We start from the raw sequence: 12,031 nt of genomic DNA on the forward strand, positions 1-12,031 counted from the left end.
AAAGGAAAAGGGAGTTAACAACTGTATGATACACCTGCGCAGCCCAAAGGAAACAGGAGTTTACAACTGAATTATACACCTGCGCAGCCCAAAGGAAAAGGGAGTTAACAACTGTATTATACACCTGCATGGCCCAAAGGAAACGGGAGTTTACAACTGTATTATACACCTGCACAGCCCAAAGGAAAAGGGAGTTAACAACTGTATTTAAACACCTGCATAGCCCAAAGGAAACGGGAGTTTACAACTGTATTATACACCTGCATGGCCCAAAGGAAACGGGAGTTTACAACTGAATTATACACCTGCGCAGCTCAGAGGAAATGGGAGTTTACAACTGTATTATACATCTGCATGACCCAAAGGAAACGGGAGTTTACAACTGTATTATACATCTGCATGACCCAAAGGAAACGAGAGTTTACATCTGAATGTACATATCAAAAAACAATGTAGGATTTTCCATCGCACTATTAGACGCTGGTAACCTCTCTTATTTCGCACAGGACTAAATGCTTTCAAGACAAAGATTAGCACACACACACACACACACACAAAAAAAGGGGGTGGGGGGGTTTACTGTGTATATGCTAAACAGATCACCTAAAACCCGTATCTTTTTTCCAGTGTAAAAGGATTTTTTTTTTTTTTTAGTGTTCTCCCAAACTGATGCAAATTAAAAAGAAATTTTCAGAACAAAATACTTTGTTGATTGTTGATATACATACACACACACACAACACGTGAAAAGATGTGAAATGAAAGAAAGAACCTGCACGGCAGTGGGGGGCACACTGGAGGCCAGCTGTCGCAGGTGAGGGGGAGAGGTGTGGTACAGCTGGCCCCCCGGCAGCCCCTGCATGGGGGTGGTGGGGAAGGTGGCCGTGGGCGGGTAGGGGGCGGGGGCATAGGAGGTGACGTAGGCCGGGTGCAGGCTGTGGGAGTGCATGGGCAGGTGCTGGTGGGAGTAGGTGTGCTGGTGGAACGTTCCTGCTGCCACCTGCACATCCAACAATACAGAGAAACCACACGCTTGCAGTTTATACGAGCTCGATAGCTGCTCAATCACAGTTTAAAGGACGGTTAGTGTGTGGAATGCAATCCTGAAATGTCGACAGGTGCTCATGTAATCATAAAAGATGGCAGTGCAGAAAGCAATCCTGAAGTGTCCAAACTAATCGCCATACTATCTACAAAACTCACTGACAGTATTCGGCTCAAAAGGCACTTGTACAATGACACATACACACTTGGACAACATCACACACACTGTTTAAAACAATCACACATATACACATGCACACAAACTCACACATATTTCAAGCAGCTGTTCCCATCCCCACCATGCACTCACATAGTTATAGGCAGCGGCAGGGATGTAGGCGGAGGCAGGCAGTTGGCCTGCCCCATGGGGCGTGGCTTGGGGCAGGGGGTAGGGCAGGACCACAGCCTGGGTCAGACCTGTGGAGCTGTGGGACAGGAGCTGGGGGCTGGAGGTGGGCGGTGCCTGGCTGACCATGCCCGCTGCCACAGCAACGGCAGGGGGTTGAGAGTAGTGGACGGTGGCCAGGGACACGGGGCTGGACCGCTCCACCACCACTCCGTTGCTGACCTGTTGCCAGGCACACACACACACACACACATACACACACACTTGAACTACTGTAATCTACTTCATTTTCACAAAGCTGAAAAAACAAAAAGATCACGAAAGCCCACTCTTACGTCAACTTCATTGGCTATTTACCCACCCATTATAGAATTCAGAACAAAACTGGCATACTGGCTTATTGCCACTATGAAACATCTCTCTCATCTTATTTGTCTTCTGTCCTTAATACTTGTACCCCTTCCTGTTCTCTATGACTTCTGGAGAAAAGCTCCTTAATGAGTTCTCAAAACGTCTTCAAAGACAACTGGCCATACGGCCTTTCAGTATCAAGCACCTTCTGTCTGGAATTCTCTTCCTTTGGATCTCAGTCACTTACCACTGCTGTCCTCCTTCAAAATAAATGTGAAAACCCACCTGTTCAAACTGGCCTTTGGATGTGACAAAGCATAGCTGTCTGTCAGCCACCACCCCCACCCCATCTCATTGAAATCATCAGGTAGTGAGGGTGGGTGGTGGATGTTTACTGTAAGCATACGCATGTGCAAGCATGTGTGTGCTCTGTGAGTGTGCGAGTGTGCATGTGTGTGTGCGTATGCAGGACATACTTTGTGCCTTTTCGTGTGCATGCTTGCATGCATGTGTGATTGTTCCCATCTGCAGTTAGTAGTACTGTATTGGTGTATACATATATATCCCCCCCCCATGTGTTGTGGTATGTTAAAATGCACTTCTGTAGATCCCCATCCCCCTCTGTCCCAAACATGCATAAAAACTGACCTGTGGCAGAGGCATGGCTGCTCCAGCCACGACGGGGCTGTCTGTCTCACGTCGCTGAGACGTCGACGCGGACTGAGAGTTGTTCCCAACCTGTACGTCTCCAGCAGGGTTGGCTGGTCCCGCCTCCTCGGCCATCTCGTACCAATGACGGGCCACTTCAAAGAGGACCTCCGGGAAGACCCCGCCCCCCTCCGCAGCTTGCTCCACTGCCAGGCACGCTCGCTCCAGCATGTCCCAGCTCTGCTCCCGGCACTGGTACAGTGCTCTTTGGACCTGTCAAGTACAGCTGTGGTTGTATGTATCCATGATGACTGCAAGCGATGTGTGTGTGCACGAGTCTGTATACACATGCACATTGCACACACACATGTATACAACATTGTATACTAGAATAAAGAAAATTTAATCCTTTGACCCCTCTTGGTGCATGGAGGATAGACATTAGCAAAATATGCACTACTGTAACAATAGGATTCATTAAAAGTGAACTAAGCTAATTTCATCCAATGCCCTCAAGTGCACGCACACACACATTCACATGCGCTTGTAAACAAAATACACAAGCACACTATACATAAATCCATGTATTGTATAGCAACACTTGTGCGTGTCTCAGTGTGCGTGCATTTGTGGGCACAAGCATATGTGGGAGTGCATCTCCAATAGCAAACAGCGGCTATCCTAAATTTAATTCATACACATTATTTTTTTTTCCCAAAAAGTTAAACCACTTACTCCAATCCTAAAAGTCTTGGAAGCTTTTTAAAAAATAAAAACATAAATCTTACGTTTTGTCGCAGCAAAGTATGTGCACACACGCAAGAAGAGAAAAGCATGAACGCATGTTCACACTCTTCACTTCCCACGTACCTCTGAAGGATTCAAGGCATGTGCGTGCGGTAGACAGGAGAGAGCCAGCTCCGCAGCTACGCGCACCATGGTCGGGTCGCGACCCCTGGACGCCCTGTCAGCCAGGGATGCCACCTCTGGCGGCGTGAGGTGACCCTCCCAAGTGTCAATGATGATGCGAATCGCTGCACTTCCTATCTCCATGGCTTGACCTGTCATCCAAGTGAGAAATTGTGTTGATGTTCACTAATTTCATTCAGCTTTGGTTTACACTGCTGTCCATATTACAGCTGATATGCAGCATATTTAATTAAAATCAATCAGTCATGAGTACCTCAGACCCCTAATCAAAACTCACAAAAGAGGTTTACAAGGTTTTACCACAATTCAGTATGTTCAGTTCATTTTGTGCGCTTTGAAGAACAGGTAAATACAGCTTTTGTACAGAAAGCATTTTGTACTGACTCATCATGTGGCGTACAACAGACATGAAATGTAACTGTCTCATATACCTGATGATGCGAACTGATTGTTGTTTTTAAACCCAAAACAAAGTGATCAATCTCAAGGGAGTTTTTGCAGTTACTTTTTGTCAGTGCTAGAGTTTACACACATTAAAACCACATGCAATGGCAATAGACAAATGTCCATCACTTCAGAAAGAAGTGTAATTATGCTCCATTGAGCAAAGACAATCTACAACAGATTAAAACAAGACTTGGAATGTAAAACATTAAACAGCCAATATATCATAGTAATATTCGCTCTTACAAGGACACACCTCCTCAGTTTCAGTTTCAGTAGCTCAAGGAGGCGTCACTGTGTTTGGACAAATCCATATACGCTACACCACATCTGCCAAGCAGATGCCTGACCAGCAGCGCAACCCAACGCGCTTAAAGTCTTAACTCCCGAGAGCAAGGTTTCGGTTCTAGCTCCGCCCCTTTTCTCTGCATTCAAATTTTGTATTACGTGTAGCTGACACATTTTGTACTTTCCAAAGTCAATTCAGGTCTAGATTGGAAGCTGCTAGGCAAATCTCACTCTCTGCCATAAATGAAGCCAAACCGTAGCTTTATTAGGCTTTTATTTTGAATAAACCTTCACCGACGTCACAGTGTCAGACTCTGGTGAGAAACTGGCTTGATTCAAATCGCCCGCCATTTATAGTCCGGTTCAGGCTTTAAGCCAAGCCTCCTCAAGCCAATGCTGCTTAGTGCTTCCCATCATCAGTCCTTCATTTTTAATACTTTGCACCCTGAGTACTGGTTCAGTACTGATTTAAGTGTAGCAGCAAGTTGCCTCCTTGACCCTGGGCCAAGCATGGACTTTTCCGTACTGTAGTGGACAAATTCAGTTTCACTCTCCCGACGAATTGTATTTTCACTGGATATTCTCACTGGGAGCTTTTAGCTTGTTGGCCTTAGCCTCTGTATTGTTCGCCAGCGTTTTCAAAGGGACTGAGTGTGTTTTTGATGATGTTTGTGTGTTTTGTGTTATAAAGTATGGCTTCGACAGTGCACTCAACTGTTGTTAAGGCTGGTTCACAGTAACTGAGGTGAACACGCCACTAATGATTTACAATGCTTTTATAAAAATTTCCCCAAGCTCACCAGCAATCCAAGAGACGTGAGAAGAGTAGGTCCTTGACAACCAGTTGGGAGACACGCAGTTGCTGAGCCCCAGGGCATACAGGCCAATCTGAAACGCGCACAGGTGGAGGTGGCGGTGGGGGCCGGAGTGGGGGGTGGAGGAGGAGGGCTGGGTGAAGAGGGAGGTGGCGCTGCTGCCCCCGGCCTTCAGCAGCACCGTCTTGGCCAACTCAAACATGAAGTGGGCCGAGGCTTCACTGGGCTGGTTGGGTACCGTGGGCATGATCCTCGTCTTGCCCTTGTACCTGAAGCGGGCGTTAACAGGAAAAATAATGATGTTTGTGGTTTTTTGTTTTTGTTTTTTTTGTTTGTTTGTTTTTTGTTTTTTTATTTCCACTTCTCTTTCATTTCCACTTCTCTTTTCTGCATGAAAAAGAAAAGAAATAAAGGAAAGAAATCACAGGTTTCATAAACAAAAATGCCTTTCAAGAGAGATGAAATCAAGTCAGCTCAAACTGGAAGACAATATTGTAAGCACGTTTGAAAAATTTGTTTCTAACTGCTGTCAGTAATGCGGTCACTCATTTCTTGTTCTGTTGTTTTGTTTATTGTTTGTTTACTTTTTGTGAGTGTGTTGTTGTATATGTGTGTCTTAAAAACCTTCTTTCGGGTTGAATATTAACACTGATTCCGAAAAAAAAGAAGAAAATGAAAATAAAGATATCAATTATGATAAGGAAGAACATGTCAATGTCACAAATCTGTGGGGTGGTGATTTTTTTTTTCTTTCTTTTTTTGTTTGTTTCTTTTGCTTTAAAATCAAAAGTATGTAGATTTTGCTTTAAAAGTATAAAGCAAACTTCAGAAATTGTTAAGCACTATTCATCTGTACCTATCATATGACATATATTCGTATCAATATCATGGATATTGACACTGAATCCCTGTGATTGTGACCGAATACTACATGCTCTGTTCTCAATAATTCTCTTGCTGTCTGAGTCTTCATGGGTCATTTTCAAATAGAAGCTCCAAATGTTAAACAGTCTGTCTTTCTGCTTTTTCATTTAAAAAAACAAAAGCATTCCTAAAATACTGGAAAGCCTTGTAAACTGTTTTCATTCCATGAACCCTGGAGCATATTTTCCTTGCAATGCAAGACCTTGATATTTGACATTTGATCACAGCGGAAGTCATGCCATACAATAATATATGCATGTTTATCTCCAGTATTTACCTCAGTCCCTTGATGCCAGTAGAGGACATTCTGTTGTCAGCCAACAGCTGCTGGGGCAACATTCTGGCCATGTAGGGAGTTAATGGGCTGCACACACACAAACACACACACACACACACACACAACATGCGCACGCAGAGGCAAGCCATACCATACCTTAAAATTCAACATACTTAAATTAGCAAAAGCACACAGGAACATGCACACACTTTCCCAAATGCTACGTTTCATTGTTTTGATGTATTCTGCTGCAAGAGCAGGGTTGGTTGTTTTTTTTCTGGCAATAGAAAGAGTAGAATCAAGTGCAACCAACCAGGTGTATTAAATTCCACCAAGAACGGAAGGGTTGGCAGGTCTATGACGTCATAGTAGTTGGGTGTGGGTTCTCCTGTTTAGCTCTTCACAAGGCACAGCATATAATCCAAAATGACCCAACACATTTGTAATCCTGTCAGTTTCCTGTTCTCAAATACCATCCCAGACCTATGGGAGTGAAAAATAGGAGGGAAGCTTGGGGGGTGGGGGTGTGGGGGAGGTTGGGGTGAGAGGGGAGAAGGGGCTGAAATGATACAATTTAGTAATGATAGAGAACAGTAAATAGTTTCTGAGATACATCTTGCACGTAAAATATTACTGGACTTTGAAGAATTCAGATTTCTAACATGGAAAACACACATGCACGACCACACACACACACTATAATAACAATAATAGCATATCTACAGAGCACTTTCAAACCATTCCCAATGCTTTACAATAATAACACTTCAGTCTGACATAAAGCACACAAGAACACTCTCACAAACACAAATGCCCCCCCCCCACCCCCAAACACACGCACGCACACACAAACATACACCAAAAAACCCCAACAAACCACCACCCAACCAATCAATCAAAACCTCTTCTCCCCCTGTCCCCTCACCTCTCCACTTAGTGAACTTTCTCAGACTCTGGTCTGACTCGCAGACCATTCTAAGTTTAATTTTCAAGACGATAATCTAATTCATTACACACTACATATTGCCTTAAAGTCAAGTGCAAAACTTCAGTAATGTGACAATTAAGCATATAATTTCATACTGTAATCTGATGAAGCCTTAACTGCACAAAAGTGTTTCACCACAACTGACTGGGAACATTATGTTTTTGACTTTGGCATTCATTATCAGTTGTTTCACTAGTCAGATTATGATTTCTCTTTTATGAAGTCGATTTAAGTAATTTTCTGTAACTGTACGTAAATATTCATTTCAAATTCCACCCTCCATCTACTAGGTTTACTCCAACTCACCATTCAAATCCCTCCCCCTCCTCTTCTAAATGATAACACGCAAGTGTAAAAATCAATATCTAACAAAATGTCTACAATCACCAGCATATGTGATGGGACATTGAACAAAATGCCTCCTCCTCACCTCTCCACATCCCTGTGGGCGGTGCGAGCCATCTTGTCCCCAGAGCTGGAGGAGCCAAGGGAATCACTCTCCCCACTGCTGCCGCTATCTGACCCCGGCCCCTGGTGCTTGCCAAAGTTGCGTCGCACCAAGGTCGGTGAATTGTCACTGGAGGTCGTCTCCGGAGCACTGCTGTCAATGCTGGCCATGCCTGCATAGAGATGAGGAAAGGACAAACCAGGCCAGTGATGGAATGTAGAAAAACATGTGAATCCAATATAATTTCAGCAGCTCCTTTAACCCTCTGCCCCCCTGAATCGCCCAATATGGCCCACCAGAAGTGCCCTGTTCAATCCCTGAACCACCTAGTATAGCCCGCTGAACAGTGTTCATTCACCTTTACTTTCACTTTTAGCTATCCCATAATGCACCGAAAGCGGAAGTACATTTGTTACTTCCTTCCACGCCCCCATTTTGAAGTTTAAAGCATGTGGATCAGTTAAGAAGTTTCTGAGCCATGAAATTTGAAGCTGATGATTCTTTTGGACAAAAGTGGCTGAGAATGATTGATTAGACATGCCTTAAAGCATGGGCAACTGTTACAATGAGGCATCTTTATTTGCAGCTGAGTATTTAGAGAAAGAAAAAACAAGTGCACACACACACACAACAGATCACTCAGTGAGTTTCAGTTTTCATTATCTTCAACGAACACAGAGCTTGAAACTTTTTCATGAACGTGCCGTTTTCTTTAAAAACTATTCTTCACAAACAAAATGTTCCCAAAATACTTGTATATAAAACTATGATATTTTCTGCATACCATGAGCTGTCTTCTGCAACAAAATAAATACAGCCTTAATTTATATGATTTTTTGTTGTTGTTGTTTGTTTGGTATGTGTGAGTTCAGTGCAGAGTTACTTCCCTTCACACAGGATTTAGAAATTAATTGGAATTTTTCTGTCTGGGAACCGAGGGTTAAATCTTGTATTTTGATTACACAAGTGGCATTACCTGACATTCCACAGGCTATCTGGAGTCCGGATTAATTTAGTACATTCGTTTTCTCCGCATAGGCGGATAGTAGTTTGCACAGGACAGGAATGTCAGACCCCTGCCGGAGTCTGCACTAGTGGGTCACAGTTAAGTATGTGTTGTTAAATACATATTTTCAACAGAGAATCGCTGCTGCAGTGTCTTAATTCCTAATTTTCTCAACTTGAAAATTGATTGGAACATAAGTGGTGTACCTTGTGATGGTTTCTTCTTCATTCCCAGACATCGGATCTTGGCTTCCAGGGCCTTGAGGTCATCTCCCTCCTCTTCCAGGGCTGAACTGTCTGTGTCTTTACCGCTGTACAAGGCACATGCACAGGAAAAAACATTAACCAACAGTTACATTCACACTATGCTAAACACAGACAGACAAATCATTTACAAACTACTCAAATGTATGCAATCATTCATACCCACAAATTCCTTGACATACACATGCACACACACACATGCATACAAACATACACAAAACATACTGAGCCCTGCAGACCTGATCATAATTTTGTGGATGCAAAACACATAAAGTGTCCAAAATAAAAGAATCTAATGCTTACACAACAGTAAAAACTGAGCACAAACATCACAATAAACTCCAAACCTAAACGCATCATTCGCACTTGAAACCTGACAACAATCTCAAAACTGATCAGGCAAAAATAGTTATCTTTTATGATAAGGATAATAATAATAATTGTACAAAAAATATATTAATAAGTGCTTCCAAACTTCTCCAAGAGCTTAACAATAATATGTCAGACAGACATAAAACACACACAAAAAAATACAAGAACACTCACACTGAATCCAAAAAAATAAAAAACAAAACAAAACAAACTAGGCACATGCAAATGAAAAAAATTTCCCACTCACCTGTTATACCTGAGACAATAGGTGGTCTTGGGCCTGGCACCACCGTTACCGTTCCCACCCGTCAAGAGACCACTCGTGCTGCCGCTGTTGCTGGAGGGCAACGACTGCGTGGGGGTGACGTCGTTGCTGGACTCCGTGTCTGCTGCCTCTGCCGCAGCGGAGCAGTCTCTGCCGGCCACGCCAGGGCCCGCCCCCATCCCACGGTCCCCGTGGCGGTGAGAGGCGGCGATGGAGTGGGGCTGGGAGGCCGAGTAAGTGCGGGAGGAAGATGGCACAGGGGTACTGCAGGATGGACTGTCTGTGTGGACGGAACTCGGAGGGGCTGCGTGGGGGCTGCCAGGGAGAGGGTGGTGGGCCGCGGAGGCTGTGAACGGGATGCAGGAGGAGGAGGAGGCGGCGGAGGAGGAGGCGGAGGAGGAGAAGGTAGATGAGCGCGAGTTGAGGTAGGTGACAAGGCTGGGGGCTTTGTACTGGCTGTTCACCTCCTTGTCCAGCAGCTTGTCCATGATCTGACGACACCAACCATCCGCCCCATCAAATCGTAGTGTGAACTCTTTGCTAAGGAGTTAGGATTTTTTTTCCACCCCAAAAGTTAACCTTAATTTACACATACTTACAGGGACTCACTGGTGCAAACTCCTGCAGAGGTCTAATTCCTGTTCTGTGTGAAATACTACTCTGTATAGTGGAGAAACCAACAGTACTTGCAGCTAGTAGCTTCACTTAGTGCATAGCCTTGTGTTTACATATGCAGCATCCTCTTTAGCACTTACATTTTTCAATATTTTCACCACACTAAAATCTTCCCTCCAAAATGTTTAACTTTACCAGAAATTATTAAGCTGCTGGCATTCTTTCGTTTTTTGCATTTTCTCTTACACTCACCATTTTCAAGAAATATTATGGTTATCTATATCCTATCAAAACTGGCTCAAAACTAATAGTTCTACACTCAACTATCTGTAGTTTCATCAATCTGAATCTCCTCTTCTCACCTATCTTTATTTCATTAACAGGCTGATTCTGCAAAGCTTTCCTTTACAAACTCTTTGCCATTTCTTACCTTGCTAAGTTTGACAATGTCTTCCTTGTAGTGGACAAGCATGGCAATAGCCAGTTCCCCTCTCTGACGCCGAAGACTTTCGCACAGCAGCGGATGTTCAGCCTCAGAGATGTTGGCCTTCAGGCCAAGGGCAGTCACAGCTGCTTCGAAGCCAAGCTTTTCATCCGCTGCTGTGTGCACTGGAAAAAAAAACAATAACAAATTTCAACATAGCTTTCTGTCCATGTCATTCACAATGTTGTCTGCCACCTGCTAGTCCTGCAAAAGTATGAGACTATTCTTTGTTTTAACAGTAACTTGAAAATAAAACAAACAAAATCAACAACACCAAACAGGACACAAGCACTACATGACTGTTGCCATAAGGAGCAGAGCAGTGTTGTTATGTTTCACTAACTGATAATAATGTTATCAACTACTTAAAGTTTCTGTTTTAAAGAAGAGAAAAACAAAACTTCCACGTTTCAAAATGAAAATAAAACAGAAAGGAGACACATAATATTACCATTTCGTCTTCCATCACATCTCCACTCATTAATAAAGTGAATGATCATGACTTCTGAGAAACTCAGAGTCTGTGTAAATCACAATTACCTTATTACATATCTCTCTGATATAAATGGTTACAACTTACAAGTTACATTATAAAAGCTACATGAATGTTTACAAAAAAAAACAATTGTTATTACTGTAAATAGTTGCCCTATCACAAGATTCATTTTTTTTAATTGAAACATAATTATCCCCCAGCAAAATCAGAATAAAGTGTTTCACATTTCTCTCTCTAGTATGACCACATTGGAGACACTCACAAGGCAAACACAGAGCCTCAAAGATGAAGGTGGCTAGAGTCAAAGGCAGGAGAGCATCTCCCCGGGACTTCAACGTTCCGTCCCGTAGCTGCTCAGCTCGGGACTGAAGCTCATCCATCATCTGACGACCCAGCGGGATCTTCTTCAGCAGCTGTAGCAGCTCTGACTCTTGGTAAGCCAGCTTCACCTGAAAACAGAGATGGGAATTAAAAAAAAAAATCAAGGGACAGTGTTTAGCTTTACTTCAGGACTACCTTTATTTTCAGACAATGCAAAAAAGATACAAATGAAAAAAACAAAAAAACTAGAAACCCCCCCTCCCCCCCAAAAAAAACCCCCAACAAAACAAAAAAAAAAGTTTTGCTTCAGGACTACCTTTATTTTAAAACAATGTGATAATAAAAAAAACAGCTACTCCAGGATTATCTTTATTTTAGGACACTGTGAACATAAACATCAGCCTCTCTCCAGGACTACTTTTATATTCTAGAATAATGTGAACACAAAAATCAGCTTTGCTTCAGGACTACCTTTATCTTAGGACAGTATCACTTGGGACAACCTTTTTCTCAGGACAATGTGAACACAAAAAAGATTGATTTACTTCATGACTACCTTTACTTTAGGACAACATCGAAATCAAATCTTTAACCATGAGCTGTTTTGCCCACACACAAAAAAAAGAGAAATACAATAAAATCCAAATCAAGAAAAGACATTTCACTGTTTATTACCTGGCAGAAAAATAAAGCTTTCTTCCACAGT

The 12,031-nt window shown here is 43.0% G+C and overlaps 1 protein-coding gene across 1 annotated transcript in view; it reads right to left on the reverse strand.

Moving 5' to 3' along the window:
- Positions 1-12,031, reverse strand: part of LOC143288805 (zinc finger SWIM domain-containing protein 8-like) — a 41,900-nt gene that overhangs the window by 5,428 nt on the left and 24,441 nt on the right. Inside the window, exons 13-23 of the mRNA XM_076597443.1 lie at positions 11,267-11,453; positions 10,455-10,633; positions 9,392-9,900; positions 8,716-8,819; positions 7,486-7,675; positions 6,068-6,154; positions 4,852-5,135; positions 3,260-3,450; positions 2,390-2,662; positions 1,355-1,612; positions 773-1,000 (exon numbers count right to left, since the gene is read on the reverse strand). Of these exons, the coding sequence (XP_076453558.1) occupies positions 773-1,000; positions 1,355-1,612; positions 2,390-2,662; positions 3,260-3,450; positions 4,852-5,135; positions 6,068-6,154; positions 7,486-7,675; positions 8,716-8,819; positions 9,392-9,900; positions 10,455-10,633; positions 11,267-11,453 (2,490 nt within the window). The remainder of the gene's footprint in view (positions 1-772; positions 1,001-1,354; positions 1,613-2,389; positions 2,663-3,259; positions 3,451-4,851; positions 5,136-6,067; positions 6,155-7,485; positions 7,676-8,715; positions 8,820-9,391; positions 9,901-10,454; positions 10,634-11,266; positions 11,454-12,031) is intronic.

Source organism: Babylonia areolata, chromosome 1, assembly GCF_041734735.1.
Source record: "Babylonia areolata isolate BAREFJ2019XMU chromosome 1, ASM4173473v1, whole genome shotgun sequence".
Lineage (NCBI taxonomy): Eukaryota > Metazoa > Mollusca > Gastropoda > Neogastropoda > Buccinidae > Babylonia > Babylonia areolata.